This window comes from Falco naumanni, chromosome 11, assembly GCF_017639655.2.
Source record: "Falco naumanni isolate bFalNau1 chromosome 11, bFalNau1.pat, whole genome shotgun sequence".
NCBI lineage: Eukaryota > Metazoa > Chordata > Aves > Falconiformes > Falconidae > Falco > Falco naumanni.
The window spans coordinates 28,665,309-28,680,092 of NC_054064.1; the positions used below are offsets into that span (position 1 = coordinate 28,665,309).

Below are 14,784 nucleotides of genomic sequence, written 5' to 3' on the forward strand. Positions count from 1 at the left end.
AAACTCTTGTCCCTTTATGCTATTCTTATGTTTTCAAGGACCTTAAAAAAGCTATAGAACTCATACCCAGCCTAATGCTGGTTTTCTATGCCAAGGTGGTGTGAAAAAGCCTTTGTGCAAATAAGACTTAGCAAAGGTGAGCAAAACTATTACAAAGCACCAAGGCCTGTATACTTTTTTTTTTTTGCAATAAATAAAAGCTTTGGAAGGATGCTCTTCTTTCACAGAGATTGAAGGCACATGTCTCTTGTTTCTTTGCCTCCATTTTGGGGTGGTGATGCAGAAAGATGAAGACAGTGACAAACGCTTGGCTGCATCCTTCATTCAAAATGACAGTCTGAAATAGTCACTGGTAGATGACAATTTTTGAGCATTTAGTGTTCCAGGTTTGTTCATGGCTGGTACAGTCACAGGTGACCCAGCAGCCGGGACTATGCTGTACATGGCAGTACCGGTGGTTACATTCTCTGTACATCGGCCAGGAAGAAACCATCTCTCAGCTTTCGTCTCTTGAGCCCCAGGCCAGCAAGACTTAGGGGCATGCTGAAAGTAACACATTCAGTTCCGGGAAGACAATAAATGATCTGTTCTCAGAAGCATAAAGTTGCCCTTGACCCTAATAAGCACATTTAATTAATTAATTCATATCCAATTCTTTTTGACTGGAATAGTGTTTGCTGTGACATTGTAGTTTGGGAATTGACAATAAAATACTACAAACTGGGGGACAGACAGTTTCCAGCAGTGTTGCATATGGAATACCACCCACTGGAGAAACTGAGGGAGACAAATCTGTTAATTCCAGGCTTGATTTTTGACCCCTTGTGCTGGTATGAACCATAATATAGTAAATGCAAAGATGGTTTACGGAACTATCTCTGTTGACCAGACTAACTTCCAAGAATAAATCTAGATAAGTAAAATTTGATCAGCTTTTTTTTTTTTTAAATCATCAGAACTTCATGATTAACTAAGGCATGTTTATTCAAATCCTTCTTCCAAATCCACTAACATAATATAAGACACATGGCACCAATTAGTTCCTCCAGCAAGTTAAACTGAATAAATTAGCCAGATAGAAACTTTTAGAAACCACTACGATAAGGTACTAGATAATATATAAGTATCAGGATTGCAGGATGGCAAAAATAAATCAAGAAGTTTCAATCAAAAAGAAGATCCACAGATTTAAAACTGATAAAACTATACACCTTTGTAGCTCATTTATTCAAGACACCACTGAGGCTCGTTATCCGAGTTGGGTTCTTACAGTGACAGTTATATTCTATACTAATCATGTGGTAAAAATGTGACTAAGAATGAGTAAGAACAACAGACAGGGCAGGTTCCAGGGTTGAAGTAGTTTTCTGCCTGGTGAATGGAACTTCAGCCAAGGAGTTGGTCTGGGAGCAGGTTGTGTTTGGACTGCCAGCTGCAGGGGTGAAACATCCAGCCATGAGAGCAGGGGGTGTCTCAGCCTGATGCCCCTCGAACCAAGAGCAGTGTGGGAAGTTTTTTACTCCTGTAATACAACACCTGGAGCTCTGGACCTTGAGAGTGTACTAACTTCTTGCGCTTTGGAAAGAAAATTTGCTACGGACTTGTTTATTTCAGAATTCCTTGAAACTTTGTCTGGGATTTTTGCAACTGTCCAGAGAGCAAAACATAATATTGGCAGAAGGGCCATGGGTCTGACCTGGTATAGTAATTTCTACCTCCTCTAAGCACGCTGTCTTAGTGTTTCTTACAGTCTGGAAAAAAACAGTTCACAAATTAAAGCTCAAAGTAATCCTGAAAAATTTTAAACAAAAATAACATAAGTGCATACACAGAAAACAGAACTGCATGGAACAAAAGTCATCAAGGATTTTGAAGGTTTATCTTAGAAAGGATGGGAGAACAGCTCTGTAACAGTCTTGCCTCTTTCACCACAAAGTTTAGACAGAAGCAGTTAAAAAAGGTGAGTCAAGAACCCAAACAACCCAACGCCTATATTCTTCTCTTAAATGGATACTTGGATTATTACAAATCAAACATGTCTGAAACCTACCCATTGTGGCAGAGAATATCACAATCCCTAGCACATTCATGCCGTCACTAGTGCCTGGTTCTGATTTGTAAATCACTTCAGGAGGGGGAGTGATATCCAAAGCAAAATTCTGGACATTGGATCCATTCTCGTCCTGGATTCCATATATTATAATGCGACGAGTGGTGCTTTCAGAAGATGCTTTGTTAGATTTAATGATGGGAATACTCTTAGTGCGATACTGAAAGAAAACAAAATAGTCTTCATTATAATATCCCAGCAGGAATTAATAGTTTAATGAGACCTCCTAAGTGCTCTGTTTCAACAAGGCTGCATGTTAAAAGGATAAGCATGAAAAGAAGAATGACAGCTCCTGTCCCTATGCTGCTAAAATACATTAAAACAGTTGAATTTTTGGAAAAGCATAACAAAATTAGAGGTTCATATAATCAGACCCTTGTGCAGCAAACACATCATCTCCTGATAGAGCTACTTTTCTATAAAGACATAATTGGAAATGACTCCCTAGAGGTTGAGCGCCCTTCTCTGTCTCGTCAGAGGTAATGTTCCCATAAGATACTCCCTCAGGTAAAATAAATATAGCCATGCCTCTTGCTCACTCAGAACTTTTAGATGAGGTTTTCTGGCCAAATTCCAAGCTGAGTAATTAGATTCCTCCCAAATACATTATTTTCTTTCTTAAATTGGACACAGTATATTCTGTTCTTCCTTTGCGTGGTGTTACTGTGTATTCTTAAAGAGATTCCAGCTACCCTGTGACTGCAGTCCTGTATTAAGAGAAACCATGCTCTAGCTGAACGGCACAAATTGTTATACTTCTCTACAGCACCTTTCTCAAGGTCCTCAAAGACCTGGCCTTGGGTGGAGGTGGAGCTGACACAGGTGTGCATGTGTACTCTCTAGTCACACTGTCATTTTATGCTTGCTTGTTTTGCATTCAGATACCAAGGCTGCTGAGGCTAATGGGAAGGGACTCATTAATTCCTAAATGCTGAAGGCACTAACAGTACCTGCAGTAATACACAATGTCTGTATCTGGATTCTGTTTTACAAAGATTCATGTTTTATATGATGCTGGCTCACCTCTTTCATCAGTGGTAAAAGGAATATAGCCACTTACCTGCTTGAATGTGGCCTCAACAAGATTGGCTGGAAACATGTTCCTAAAAATGAACAAATAGAAGAATAATTTCTATGGAACTGAAAACAACTTCTGTTCACTGTGTCTCCCATGGGTCTCCCATGATAAATCAGTTACTCGCCCTCCTAGAGAGCAAGGGCTGGATGAGTGCAGAATGCTACTCTCTCCCACTCATGCCGTACAGCTGTACCTGACTGAGCAAGGCTCCACAGAGAGACAGTTCCTCAGAATTAACGTTTTGGGACTTGCTTCTAAATACCTGGAGTAAGACCCAGGAGCTCTAGTTTCAGTTTCTGGCTCTTCCACTGTCTCCATATTGTAACTGGGGCAACATAGTTGCTATAATTTCCTTCCCCATCTGCTGACTGGGGAGAATAATATTTCTTTATTCCCTATTTTGTCTTCTCTGCTTAGATAATGAGCTGTTCAAGACAGAGTCAGGGTTCAGGGATGTATTTCTGATACTCCTGGGTACTGTAATCTACTTTGGGTCTTCTAAGTACTCCTGTGAGATAATTCACAAACTGTAGTACCTCCTGATACACTTTCATCACTAAAATCGTAAGTGATGTAGACTTTGCAGTGGTTTGGTCAAGAACAGTTTGCTTTTCAAGAAGAGGATCTCATTCCTGATTAAAAGAATTGAGATTAGAGCTGTACAATCTCTGCTAAATTGTATTTTAATATGGTTCTGAGGCTTCAGAACAAGAGCCTGAAGTGAGGCCAACAATTTCATCTTTGCTCACAGCTGCGCTACAGAGGAAGACAATGACCACATGCTTTGAGATCTGCAGTGAGACCAATAGATTTTTAATTCCCAAAGGGACTTCGTAATCTTTTCTGACTTTCTTTGTACTCAGTCCATAACACTTCACCCAATAATACCTGGAGCTAATTTATAACTTCAGTTTGAGCTAGATTACTACTTTGCAGAAAGACATTCAATCCTAATTTGAAATGGAGAGCACACCCTCTACAGGCTTCAAAGAGGAATCATAGTATAATTGAGCAAAAAAGCTAAAAAGTCATATATTTCTGTGCAGCATTTGGAAATCAAGATTTGTGTGATGATTCTAATAGGATCATTTTCAGAACTGTTTTATTTTCAGCCCAAAGCTTCTGAACCTCAGCGCAGAAGACAGTGACAGTCTATGACCCAGTTGTATGCTTTAATATACATTCATTTATGCAAGGAGAAAATCCTGAATTCTCCAACCAAAAGACTTTTTATTCAAAGTCCTGCCCAAGCCCCAAGACAGTACACCAGTCAAGTATAAATGAAAAGCCCATTCTCATTCCAAAGAGAATTGCTATATATATGTGTATATATATATGTATACAGTTAAAGCATGCTGAACCGTGACATTTTCCAGACCACTTTCCTCTTTGCAGCAGCAGCATATACTTGCTGCTAATGGAGTTTCAGCAAGAGCATGCTGAGCAGCACTGGCTTAGAAAAAACAATTTTATTGCTATTTTAAGTGATTATAATGTGACATTATGGTTGCACTTAAAATTATGAGGCAGATTCTGTTTCAGTAGCATCAGGCACTGAGAACACTTGCTACAAAGAGATAATTAATTATCCTTTTCAGGGTAAAGCAGAGGGAGAAGAATTTTAATTAAAGGGTAGTAGTGCTGTCTAATGATTGAAACAGAAGACTGCAAATGAGACAGTTTTGTTGGCCTGCTGTGTGAAAGCAGAAAAATCACATAAAAAGGCATCATATGTCATTTTGATAAGGCTGTTGCTTTAGGGCAAACTAGTGTTACACAGAGAAGTTACTACCAGGCAAGCTATAAGGCTGATGCACAGCACTTTAGTTATTCTTCTTTACCTGTCCTGGCCTTTCCTCACGTCAGTACCGGTGAGACAGTTCAGATTACCTGCCCCTTGCAGCCTGTTCCGCTACATGGCATTTCTGTGGGATAACAGCATACACCAGCTGTACACTGCAACATCTCCTTCCATTTTACCAACCCTGTTTAAAAGTCCTGGCTATGATAATAGCTGCATGCTATGGGGATGTGATAGCAGAGGACAGCAGCTTTGGACATATGGAATCATATAATAGTTTGGGTTGGAAGGGACGTTTAAAGGTCATCTAGTCTGTCTTTCTGCATAAGGAAATTATCATGTTAGGAAGGTTTAGTTAAATTAATGCAATGCCTTTGTACACACTTTCATTTAATTGGAGTGATGTAGCTTAAAACACTTAAGACACAGTATAGTGATGTGGTTAGTGATGAACACTCACTACACTCAAGTAGTGCTGTATGTCGGAGCGCTGCGCGGCCATCAACAGAGCTTTCACCCTGGTAACAGAGCAAAGCATCAGGTTATATCTGCAAGTCATCCATAAAGCTGATCATTCGCTGGTTCAAATGTTGAATCTGCAGCCAAAGCAAGACAGACAACAGCCAGCTGTGTATCACTTTCCTATCAGATGCAGACACAACCTTCTGCCTGAGCCCCAGGGGCTTGGCTGACACAGGGGACTAACTAATGAACAGCTGGATGGAGCTGGACCTGGGAAGATGGAGAGGATGTTTATAGGAGGGGGAAGCACTGGAGTGTAAAGATGGTTACTGCCTTAATATGCCTCATAAGAGAATTCTGCTTCCAGATTGTTAAAGGCTTCATTAATACTAAATCACCTTTGTTTTGTGATTTGAGATAATCAGATGAAAGGTGCTACAGGAGTGCGTGTGTGGTGATTGTGCTCTGACCTGCTGTGTGAATGTGAAATATTCTGAAAGCATACATGCACACTGAGGATTTCTGCACAGCTCTGAATATGCATGTCACGTATGAGCCACAGCTTTACAAAGAAATATGAATTGAATTGCTGATGATTTCCACTTGCTCCTTTAGTTTTATAGTCCTAATTAGTAGAATTAAGAACAATTAAGACTGCTTGAGAAAGGAAATATCATATGGTTAGTAGCTAGATTAAATGTTAGACAAATTTGTCTAACATTTGGAGGATTAAAGCATTTTGTTTCTTTATCATTCTTTATCCTGCAGGAATTACAACTATCCACTTAATACTGGATGCTGGAATTCTCCCAGTATTTTTTAATATATTATGCACTGTGATCCAGCCTTTGAGACTAGCCTTACCAAAGCTACACAGTTTAGCTAGTGAAGGGCTGACCTGAATATGTTTGCCAGAGCCTCAGCTTATTTTTTATTTTAAGCTGGTTTACTTGGATTGAAAAAATCCAGTATTAGCCAAAATTTTGTTTTGTTAATTAAAAACATTCAAGAGAGCAATTGGTGGATAAGAACTCTAATGGACTAAAACTAAACAATGGAAAGAAAGTATCAAACTGTCACCTAGATCTAGGAGATGACTGGGAGTTTTTGTTGGTTCAGTCAAGCCTCTTCAGAAACACTTGAGAAATTCTTGCTTTAGGGGTATGTTTTGCTGTACATTGATATTTCCAGCCATGAGCTGGCTGTTTGGCAGGGATCTCCTGGGAATGTTTCAGAAGAGACTGAAATGAGACTGGTTTTGGAGGATTTGACTTATTACCATGGAACTGGGATAAGGAGGTCTGGCAGGATCCTCACAACTACCAGCCAGCCTGGCTACCTCGGGGCAGCCTTCCTGTGGGTCTCTGGCCCACCAAACCTGAGCACTGGGGAATGCTTGCTGGGGTAGGAGCTTCTGTCTAGCACAAAATCCAGACAGTTGCATTTGCTCAAACACATTACAAAATTAATGGCAGGGTGTTGCAGCCTGTCAGCCTCTGCCTACCTATTTTCCAGGCATTCAGCCTGCAATCACATTGGCCCCTGCAGATCTCTACTAGCTTTACTGCAATTCCGGACAAGACGAAAGATCTACTCACATGGATCTGGTGTCAGGATCATAAAGTGAGGCTGCTCCTCCACTCAGAACAGCACAGTGTTTATCACTGACATATTTTGAATTAAAGATACTGCCAGGCAATATTGCAAGCTGAGCTAATCATTGCTGTCACCATCTATAAATGCTGTTGTGTTTATTCAATTAAGAAAGCTAAGCAGGTAAAATGCTTCTCAATTTCCAGCATTACTTTCAGACTGCTTACAAGATACAGGACACAAAATAATAGTGGTAGAATTCAGCATTCCTAGCAGAAATAATTTTACATAGTAATAGGAAATTAAATATAGAGAATAACAGTGAGTGAGGCTGGTGTGGAACATAGATAAACTTAGGTCTAAGACAAAGATATGAGTGTAAAACAGAAACTGAGACACAGAGTTTCTGGTTACATAAAAAATTAAGAGCTAGATACTGCCTGCCCTGTGGAAGGACGTTTCCCAGAGCATCTTCTGCTTCAGGAATTCTGCCAGACAGAACAGAGGCATTCAACACCGGCTAAAAGAGTGAATGTGCATGAAAATTCAATATCAGTGCAGTGAACCTTCTACAGATTGTGAGCTATTGAACAACAGCTGGCACAGCACACCTGGCCTGCATTTGCTGTGACAGCAGCATCTATGCACAAGTGACCTGCTAAACACCTTGTCTGATTACATCCTGCTGTGATGGTTCTTTCCACTAGCAAATTTTGGAGTGCTTCCTTAATTCTGTGTGGGATAAGAGGATTCAGATGTAAGGATGTATTGAGTTAGAAGTGTGTATATATAACTAAGGCAACGTGTGTTCTGTGGTTTGGTAGCCATGGAATTTGATGAAAATCCTGACAACTTGTATTAAGTATAGACAGCACCTGGTCTAAGGAGCAGTGAGGGTGCAGCTTCCCATTACACACAGGACTACTTAGCACCTTATCACTGCTGAAAGTAGGAGGTCATCTTTCCTTCTCTATTGTCTCCCAGCAATTAACCTACCAATTACCACTATTTGTTCAGTTTTGCTCCCCCAGATTTCTGTGGCTTTAGGAAGCTGAATTGTGTTAGGAAGCCGTTTTCCAGCTCAGGCTGTGCCTTGGCACTGCCCTGCCCACAGGACACGGGAGCCCTCTTGCTCCCTTTGGAAGGTTTCTGACTCCGAGAACTACAGTAGTGATAGAAATATCAACACTGTTAAACTGCTTTACTACTCATGCTGTTAGCTGAATTGTCCACAGAATATTAGCCTACAGCTACTGGGGTAGCCAGTTTGATGGCTCCTGGGTGACTTCTATTAGAAATAATACGCCAGACTCTGGTTGCAGTTATACTACTGAATATCTGAAATACTCATTCAGAGTCCTGACTACAACATCTGTTAACTCAAAGCATTCAGCTTTTGCAGATCTTTTTATTAAGAAATTAGGCCAGCTGCTCTAGCATAAGAGCAGCCACAGGTATGGCAGATGCTGTTGCCTTGACTCAGAACACCCATTCCCTCTGGGGCACTCTGCTCTGCAGCAGCAATCTGGTTTTGTTCTCAGACTTTGATGTTATCAGTACCTAATCCCTGCCACACCAGACAGCCTTTGGCTGCAGTCCCCCATGCTGTGGAATTAAAGCCACCAGACAGACTGGGGTTTTGCTACATACGCGTCCTTGTAATATTTTATTGGCCTATATTTACGCTCGGCATAAAACACCTTTGGACACTCTGCTCTCAAATCTGAACTAGCATAGCTGAGCCTGCAAGAACATTGCTTTAAGACTGGTTATTTGACAGTATTCTAATACTTCAGTGTGTGAGATTTTACCCTGTCACTCTATACGTCAGGGATACAAAGAGAGTAAAAATGGAGTCTGAGTAGCTTGACATGACAACTTTAAAGTTTCCAGGTTTTACGGCTGTGCACAGGAATGAACAGCACTCTGGCTCCTATTTACTATAGGCTGAGGCCCTTCTCAGTGACATTATCCTAATCTCAAAAATTTGTTTCCTTTTGCTGTCCTTTGCATGATTTCATCATCCACTGTGTAGACTCCTGACTACTGTTACTGTACCACATGAGCCACAAATCCTGTCCTTAGTCATATGTGTATACCTCTGAAATACTTTCCTGCTGGTGTCAGTGGGCTCCATCAGGGTTTGCATTCCTGAAATCAAGGGAAAAATTTAATTCAGCAAGACTGAACAAATGACCTATCTCAGGGCCCACGGGAGGATGCATCTTGCACATCAGTATTCACCTCCTGTGCCTCATCTCTATTCTCAGTATCAGTCTTACTACCTCCTGCTAAAAGGACCAAAGAAGGCTTTTTCAGAATTAATGAGGCATTTAAATCCTCATTATTGTGATAAAAGATACTAACAGAATGCAAAAATTACTGATTGGGTCTAAGTCATTTTGTCTTGCTCGTCTCTTTTTGCAAATCAGAGCAGAACTCATATTGTGGAATCATTTTGCCAAACACATGGACTTTTTATCTGTCCTGAGGGTGACACTTCTGCATGGCCTTTCAGTTCCAGTAAGGGATCTGGAGGGTGAACCTCCTTACCCCGCTTCTTCTGAAAGAAAATGTCCTGACAAATTCCCAACAGGGCTATGGCTTTCTGAGAAAATAATTTGGAGTGGAAGCACAGGTGCATCACATCTTTAGGAATCTTGAAAAGGCTGAATCATATCAAAGGTAATGTGACAGGCCCAATGCATTTCCACTATGGTTCCAGCAAGGTGAAGTTATTTCATAAAAAGTGTATGTTTACACTGGAAGATGTCCAAGACAATTGTCAGAAGGATGGATGATTTATTCCCCTTCAGGGTTAAAGCTTTCCCAATGCAGTTTTAGCTCCTGGCCCCTGTGCACCTCCACCTCTGTGACGAAGGTCTCCTGACCAGAAAGCAGAAACTGCTTCATAATCCATCTCCCCAGCACCGTTTCCATCATGGAATTATCTTTTTTCCATATTGGTTTCTTTTTGTGCCAAATAGGAACCACACATTTAGGGGCTTCAGAGTCCTTTGTAAATACTTGAGGTTCAGGCTTCTGTGCAGGCTGAACTGCTTCAAAATTAACTAGAAATGAGCATCTGGTCACATACAGTGCAGAACAGTGATGGCACCAGGCTGGTTTTGTGACATAAAAGAAAACTGGCAATCTGAAATGAGTAAAAAATGGTAGTTTGCCATAGGGGAGAGGTAAATACTTACAGTACACAGCAGCTTTTGGCAAAAGATACATGAATGTAGGGCAAAGTTATTTGAAAAGGTTCTTTCATAGTTTAAACTCTGGATCATTTTATGCGCTCAAACATCTTATTGCATGTAAATACAATTCAGTCTTCAGCCATTAACTTTTAAAAGGGTGATTTCTGGTTTTGCACAGCCTGGACTTTTTCCAAACTACGGCAGATAGTGAGTTTCTCCTGCCCTATTTTCAAGAAACACAATTTCAATAAAATAGAATATAGCTCTTAGCTTGAAAAATGGGAAAGGAAATTATTTTAAAGAGTGCTCCGGATTCCCATGAAAACGTAAATCCTTTACAGTGTTTATATCCTCTTCTAACTATTAATGGTATAAAAAACCAAAACCCCTCTCTTGGTTAAGCCAGATTGAGTTTCCCGGTACCTGCTGTCAAATTGGATGCAATCCTGAATATTCAGTGGTAAAATGCTCTGACTTATCCTTCCAGTAAACTTCAGAAATGTACCAATTTGTGTGTCATGGGTTAAGGCACGATTTGATCCTTTATTCACAGAATTTTTTTATTTGGAGCTTTTGAACTGAATAAGCTTGCAACATCATGTTGTCAGTTGATACTTAAGAAAAACTAAAAATGTGTGTGAACCTTGCACTTGCTGGTGCCCAGATTTGCACATACAACAAACCTTACATAAAACAGGAGGGTGAATGTCCAGTTTGGCTAGGATTTGTTTCCTCACGTGAATGTTTATGGTGTTTGCTTGTTTGTTTTTATCTCATAAGCCAAATTTTATTTCCCTCAGTGACAAATGCAAGTAGCATGATTTAAGTTGCAGCAGGATTTACCCTTCTATATCAAAGGTATTTTGATAATGGCAACAGAATGTGGTGGAAATATTACCAGCTAATATAAACAGTGTGGTCCTGAGTCATATATCTTGTTTTACAAGTGTTCATCCCCAGTTTATAGACATTTTCTATTCTGCTTGTCAGGTGAATAGATGTTGCAGAATTAAACAAACCTCAGTATTTTAAATTGAACACTTATTTCTGTAGGTATGTCCTTTTTTGTTCTTTTGAACAAAACACTCAAAGTCTGAATTATTTTTAAAAATTTTACCTTGCCTTTTTTCATTTCTTAACTCACAAAAGACTACTAAAAATTCACTTTTCTTTTTGGGGACATAGTACTGAGTTAATTTTGGTAATTCACACAGGAAAAAGAAGGTAAAGATGTGTGTTGATTCACTGCTATTACTTCCATTGGGGTGCCTCAAAAGCCACATTCCTGGAACAAGACCCCTGCTAGGTCTCATAGAGCTCAGAATATTTCCCCTGGCACCACAGATTTTTCTGAACAATCCTCAGTGAGGTAATTACTTTTCCATATGTCTTGGTTCTCTAGCTGTAAGAAAGGAAAATGGTCCTTGCCTACCTCACAGAAGTATTGCACACCGTGAGAATAAATACATTAAAATTCATAAAGCACCAGATGCATTAAAAAGAACAAGATGATCCTTAGCCTGAGGATTTATAGTTTGAAATATGGAAGAAAATATACTTTCATGAGCCTTGCAGTGCTTGCACCAGAAACCTTGAATATAATTACAGTAGATTTGTACATCTGTCTCAAAGTAGTAATAAAGTGGCAGCTAAAGAGAGAAGCATTATCAGAACAGTCTCCTGCATAGCTTCAGACTCACAGCTGCATTCTGAATTACTTGTCCTTAGGCTGGGTCCTGGCACACTGCCAATAGAGAGGGACATGTTATGCAAGGGGAGGTTCCTGCACAAGTACGAAGGTGAACTATGTAGTTATACAGGTATCTTCCACAAGATAGCAGAAGATGTAGTTGGTTTTAAGATGGATCAGATTAAAGCAAAAATTCAGACATTTAAGGCCAAAGCAACACTAAGCATTTTAGGTATAAAGACTAATTGAATGTTGACAACGCTTCTATTTTGCTGCATTCAGTGGTGCCTCTGCCCAGATTGAATCTAGAAGTGAATCAGTAGGGGCAGATTCATATCCACAGATCTTGTCCCCAAACTCTTCTGGTTCCCCTTAGAAAGGAAGTCTTTCAGGTACTGCTGTTTAGCACAGCAAAAAATAGTTGACTTGTGCATACAATTTTTGAGGCATGAAATTCAATATGTTGGTAAGATTATATATTTCCTGGTTGATGTGAGGTTTAGAGCCATTTTAGAATTATGCAGTTCAGTGTCACTGTTAGGTCCTAATCAAGTCATATACACTGGAGGTTTTCTTGCTGGGGATTTTTTTACGTAACAGACAAATATACTAGGGAAGCACCATCTGCAAAATAATGCAGAATAGTAGTATTATTATTGATTAACGTTGCAGATATTTAGGATGACCATGAGGCTCTGCAGTAGTTCTTGGTTCCATTTATTGCTAAATCAGTACATTCTTTAATTTCTGATTAAAATCACTTCTAAAAGCAAAATCCTCACCCAAAATGTCAAGAAATTAGATTTCTAGCAACATCCTCCCTGCCAAAAATTCCAGATGTATCAATGTCATATATCACATCACAAGAAATAATAATACATTTCATAATTTTAAAGTGGCTTCAAACCTGAAATCAGTGAAGGTGAATATGTGTATCACCATGCCAACAGTCATACTTTTAAAATAAACCCCACAATTATGTCACATATATCATCTCTCCACTTGTACATTTAGCATTCTTCATTTGCAGAATACCAGATATTTCCTGTGTAAACTTCTGTGCACATATGCAATTGATAAATTGAGAGGAAATTAATGAATTGAGAAGATAAGCCAATCTGGGCTGAAAAAGATGGTCTCCAGCTGTGAATGGAAGTGATTTATCATTGAGCTAAAGGATCAGCTTTTCTAGCTCAAACCAGCAGATACATCATTACATTTAATCCAGACTTCCACATTGATATTTAGGAGGTTTGCAACTGGCTTCAGCAGAGCCAGGATTTCACCCATACTGTTTGCCTAGGCTGAAAGCCTATTCCCCGCAATTGTGTTATTCTTACTTATTTATTTAGTAAATGTGATTATTTCTGTAGTGGAGGAATAAAAACCATCAGTTTGTGCACTCAGGGTAGAAAGAATCAGATGTGACTGCTGCAAAAGGAGAGTGAGCTTTATTCTCTCTTTTTAAGCTTTGGTGATGAGAGTTGTCCCTTGACCTGTCATTGTTGACACCTATCCAAACCAGGGAAGACTTTAAGGTTTCACAGATTAAAAGTACACATCTGGCTGGAAACATGAATACCTGACATATGCATGCAAACTATTATCGTTTGCTCAGGTAAATGCTTGTAGGAAGTGAAATTATAGATGAGACTTTGAGATGTTTAGATCAGGACACAGTATTTTTACCTGCAGTGAAGCTCAGCAGAATAAGTATTCCCAAACCTCACCACTAAACCTGTGGTGTACAGGGACTAGCCAGGCAGAGGTGAAGAGATGAAATCATAACTCGGATCTCAGGTTCTAATCATACAGACATTTGGTCATTTTATGCAAACATAGTACTGTGGATCTGAATTTAGATTTTACATGCCCAAATTACTATTCATCCATGAACTAGCTTACTCTGGGTCTCAAAAAGCAACTGGGCTGGTGTGAGGAAAGGGATGAGAGCCTATGGTGAGGGAGACCCTTTTCCAGAGACAGCCCTAAGGTCAGTTTGGCTATAACATTGCACCACATCTCACTATGCCTTCACTTGTCTAAGACTGAGATCTTAGAAACAGCTCAGCATGCCAGAAAGGGTTTCCAGACACTGCCACTGTGAAGATAATCATTAAGATTACAGTTTTATCAAATTCCCTTTTACTTCTTATGCTACTCTGTCATACTAAGGGATTCAGAGCTCCAGTAACTGCTTAATTCCTTCCTCTTGGTATATGAATTACAGTCCTTTACGCAGCAGAAACAGAATCACGTGACTTAACATTGTATCACAAACATACATGTATGAATTCCACTGCACAGACATCCTGCCGAAGTCACTGGGGAGATACAAATGCCATGAAGTGAGCATCTTCCCATCGCAAATGAAGATGGTGGCTTTCTGGAAAGCTACAAAAGTAAGTACTCTCAGCGGCTGCTCCATGACTAATATAATTTGGCCTGTTCTCAGTAAGACATTGATACAAGAGAAAAACATGCAGGTTTCAGATGGCCTGGCTAAGAGCAACTCAGAGGAGAAAAAAAAATTATTTTTATAACCTTTTCATTCCATTTCCTTATGATTTGAGGTCCTAGTAACTCTAATTAAAGTATTTTGTGTTCTGACACCCTGTCAGGGTCAGGAATTTGGGTTTTTGAAAGACAAACTGTGCAAAATTTTTAATTTCAATAAGTCAAATTCCAAAGATAACTTTGTGGTTCAGATACACACTTGGCCAAAAAGCCCTTGCTCAGTGTAGGAACTACCAACCAAAAGCAAAACTTGGTCTTTCTGCATGAGCAAAATAAATCTGAGGCACATATATGTCAGTCAGGAAACCAATCCCACTAGCACTTGAAGTG

General features: G+C 39.7%; 1 protein-coding gene across 4 annotated transcripts in view; it reads right to left on the bottom strand.

Moving 5' to 3' along the window:
- The window catches only part of SLC1A7 (solute carrier family 1 member 7), a 60,138-nt gene that overhangs the window by 28,739 nt on the left and 16,615 nt on the right, over window positions 1-14,784 (bottom strand). For all 4 annotated transcript variants that reach the window (XM_040610766.1, XM_040610765.1, XM_040610764.1 and 1 more), the window contains exons 4-5: window positions 3,171-3,213; window positions 2,051-2,270 (exon numbers count right to left, since the gene is read on the bottom strand). In XM_040610766.1, the coding sequence (XP_040466700.1) occupies window positions 2,051-2,270; window positions 3,171-3,213 (263 nt within the window). The remainder of the gene's footprint in view (window positions 1-2,050; window positions 2,271-3,170; window positions 3,214-14,784) is intronic.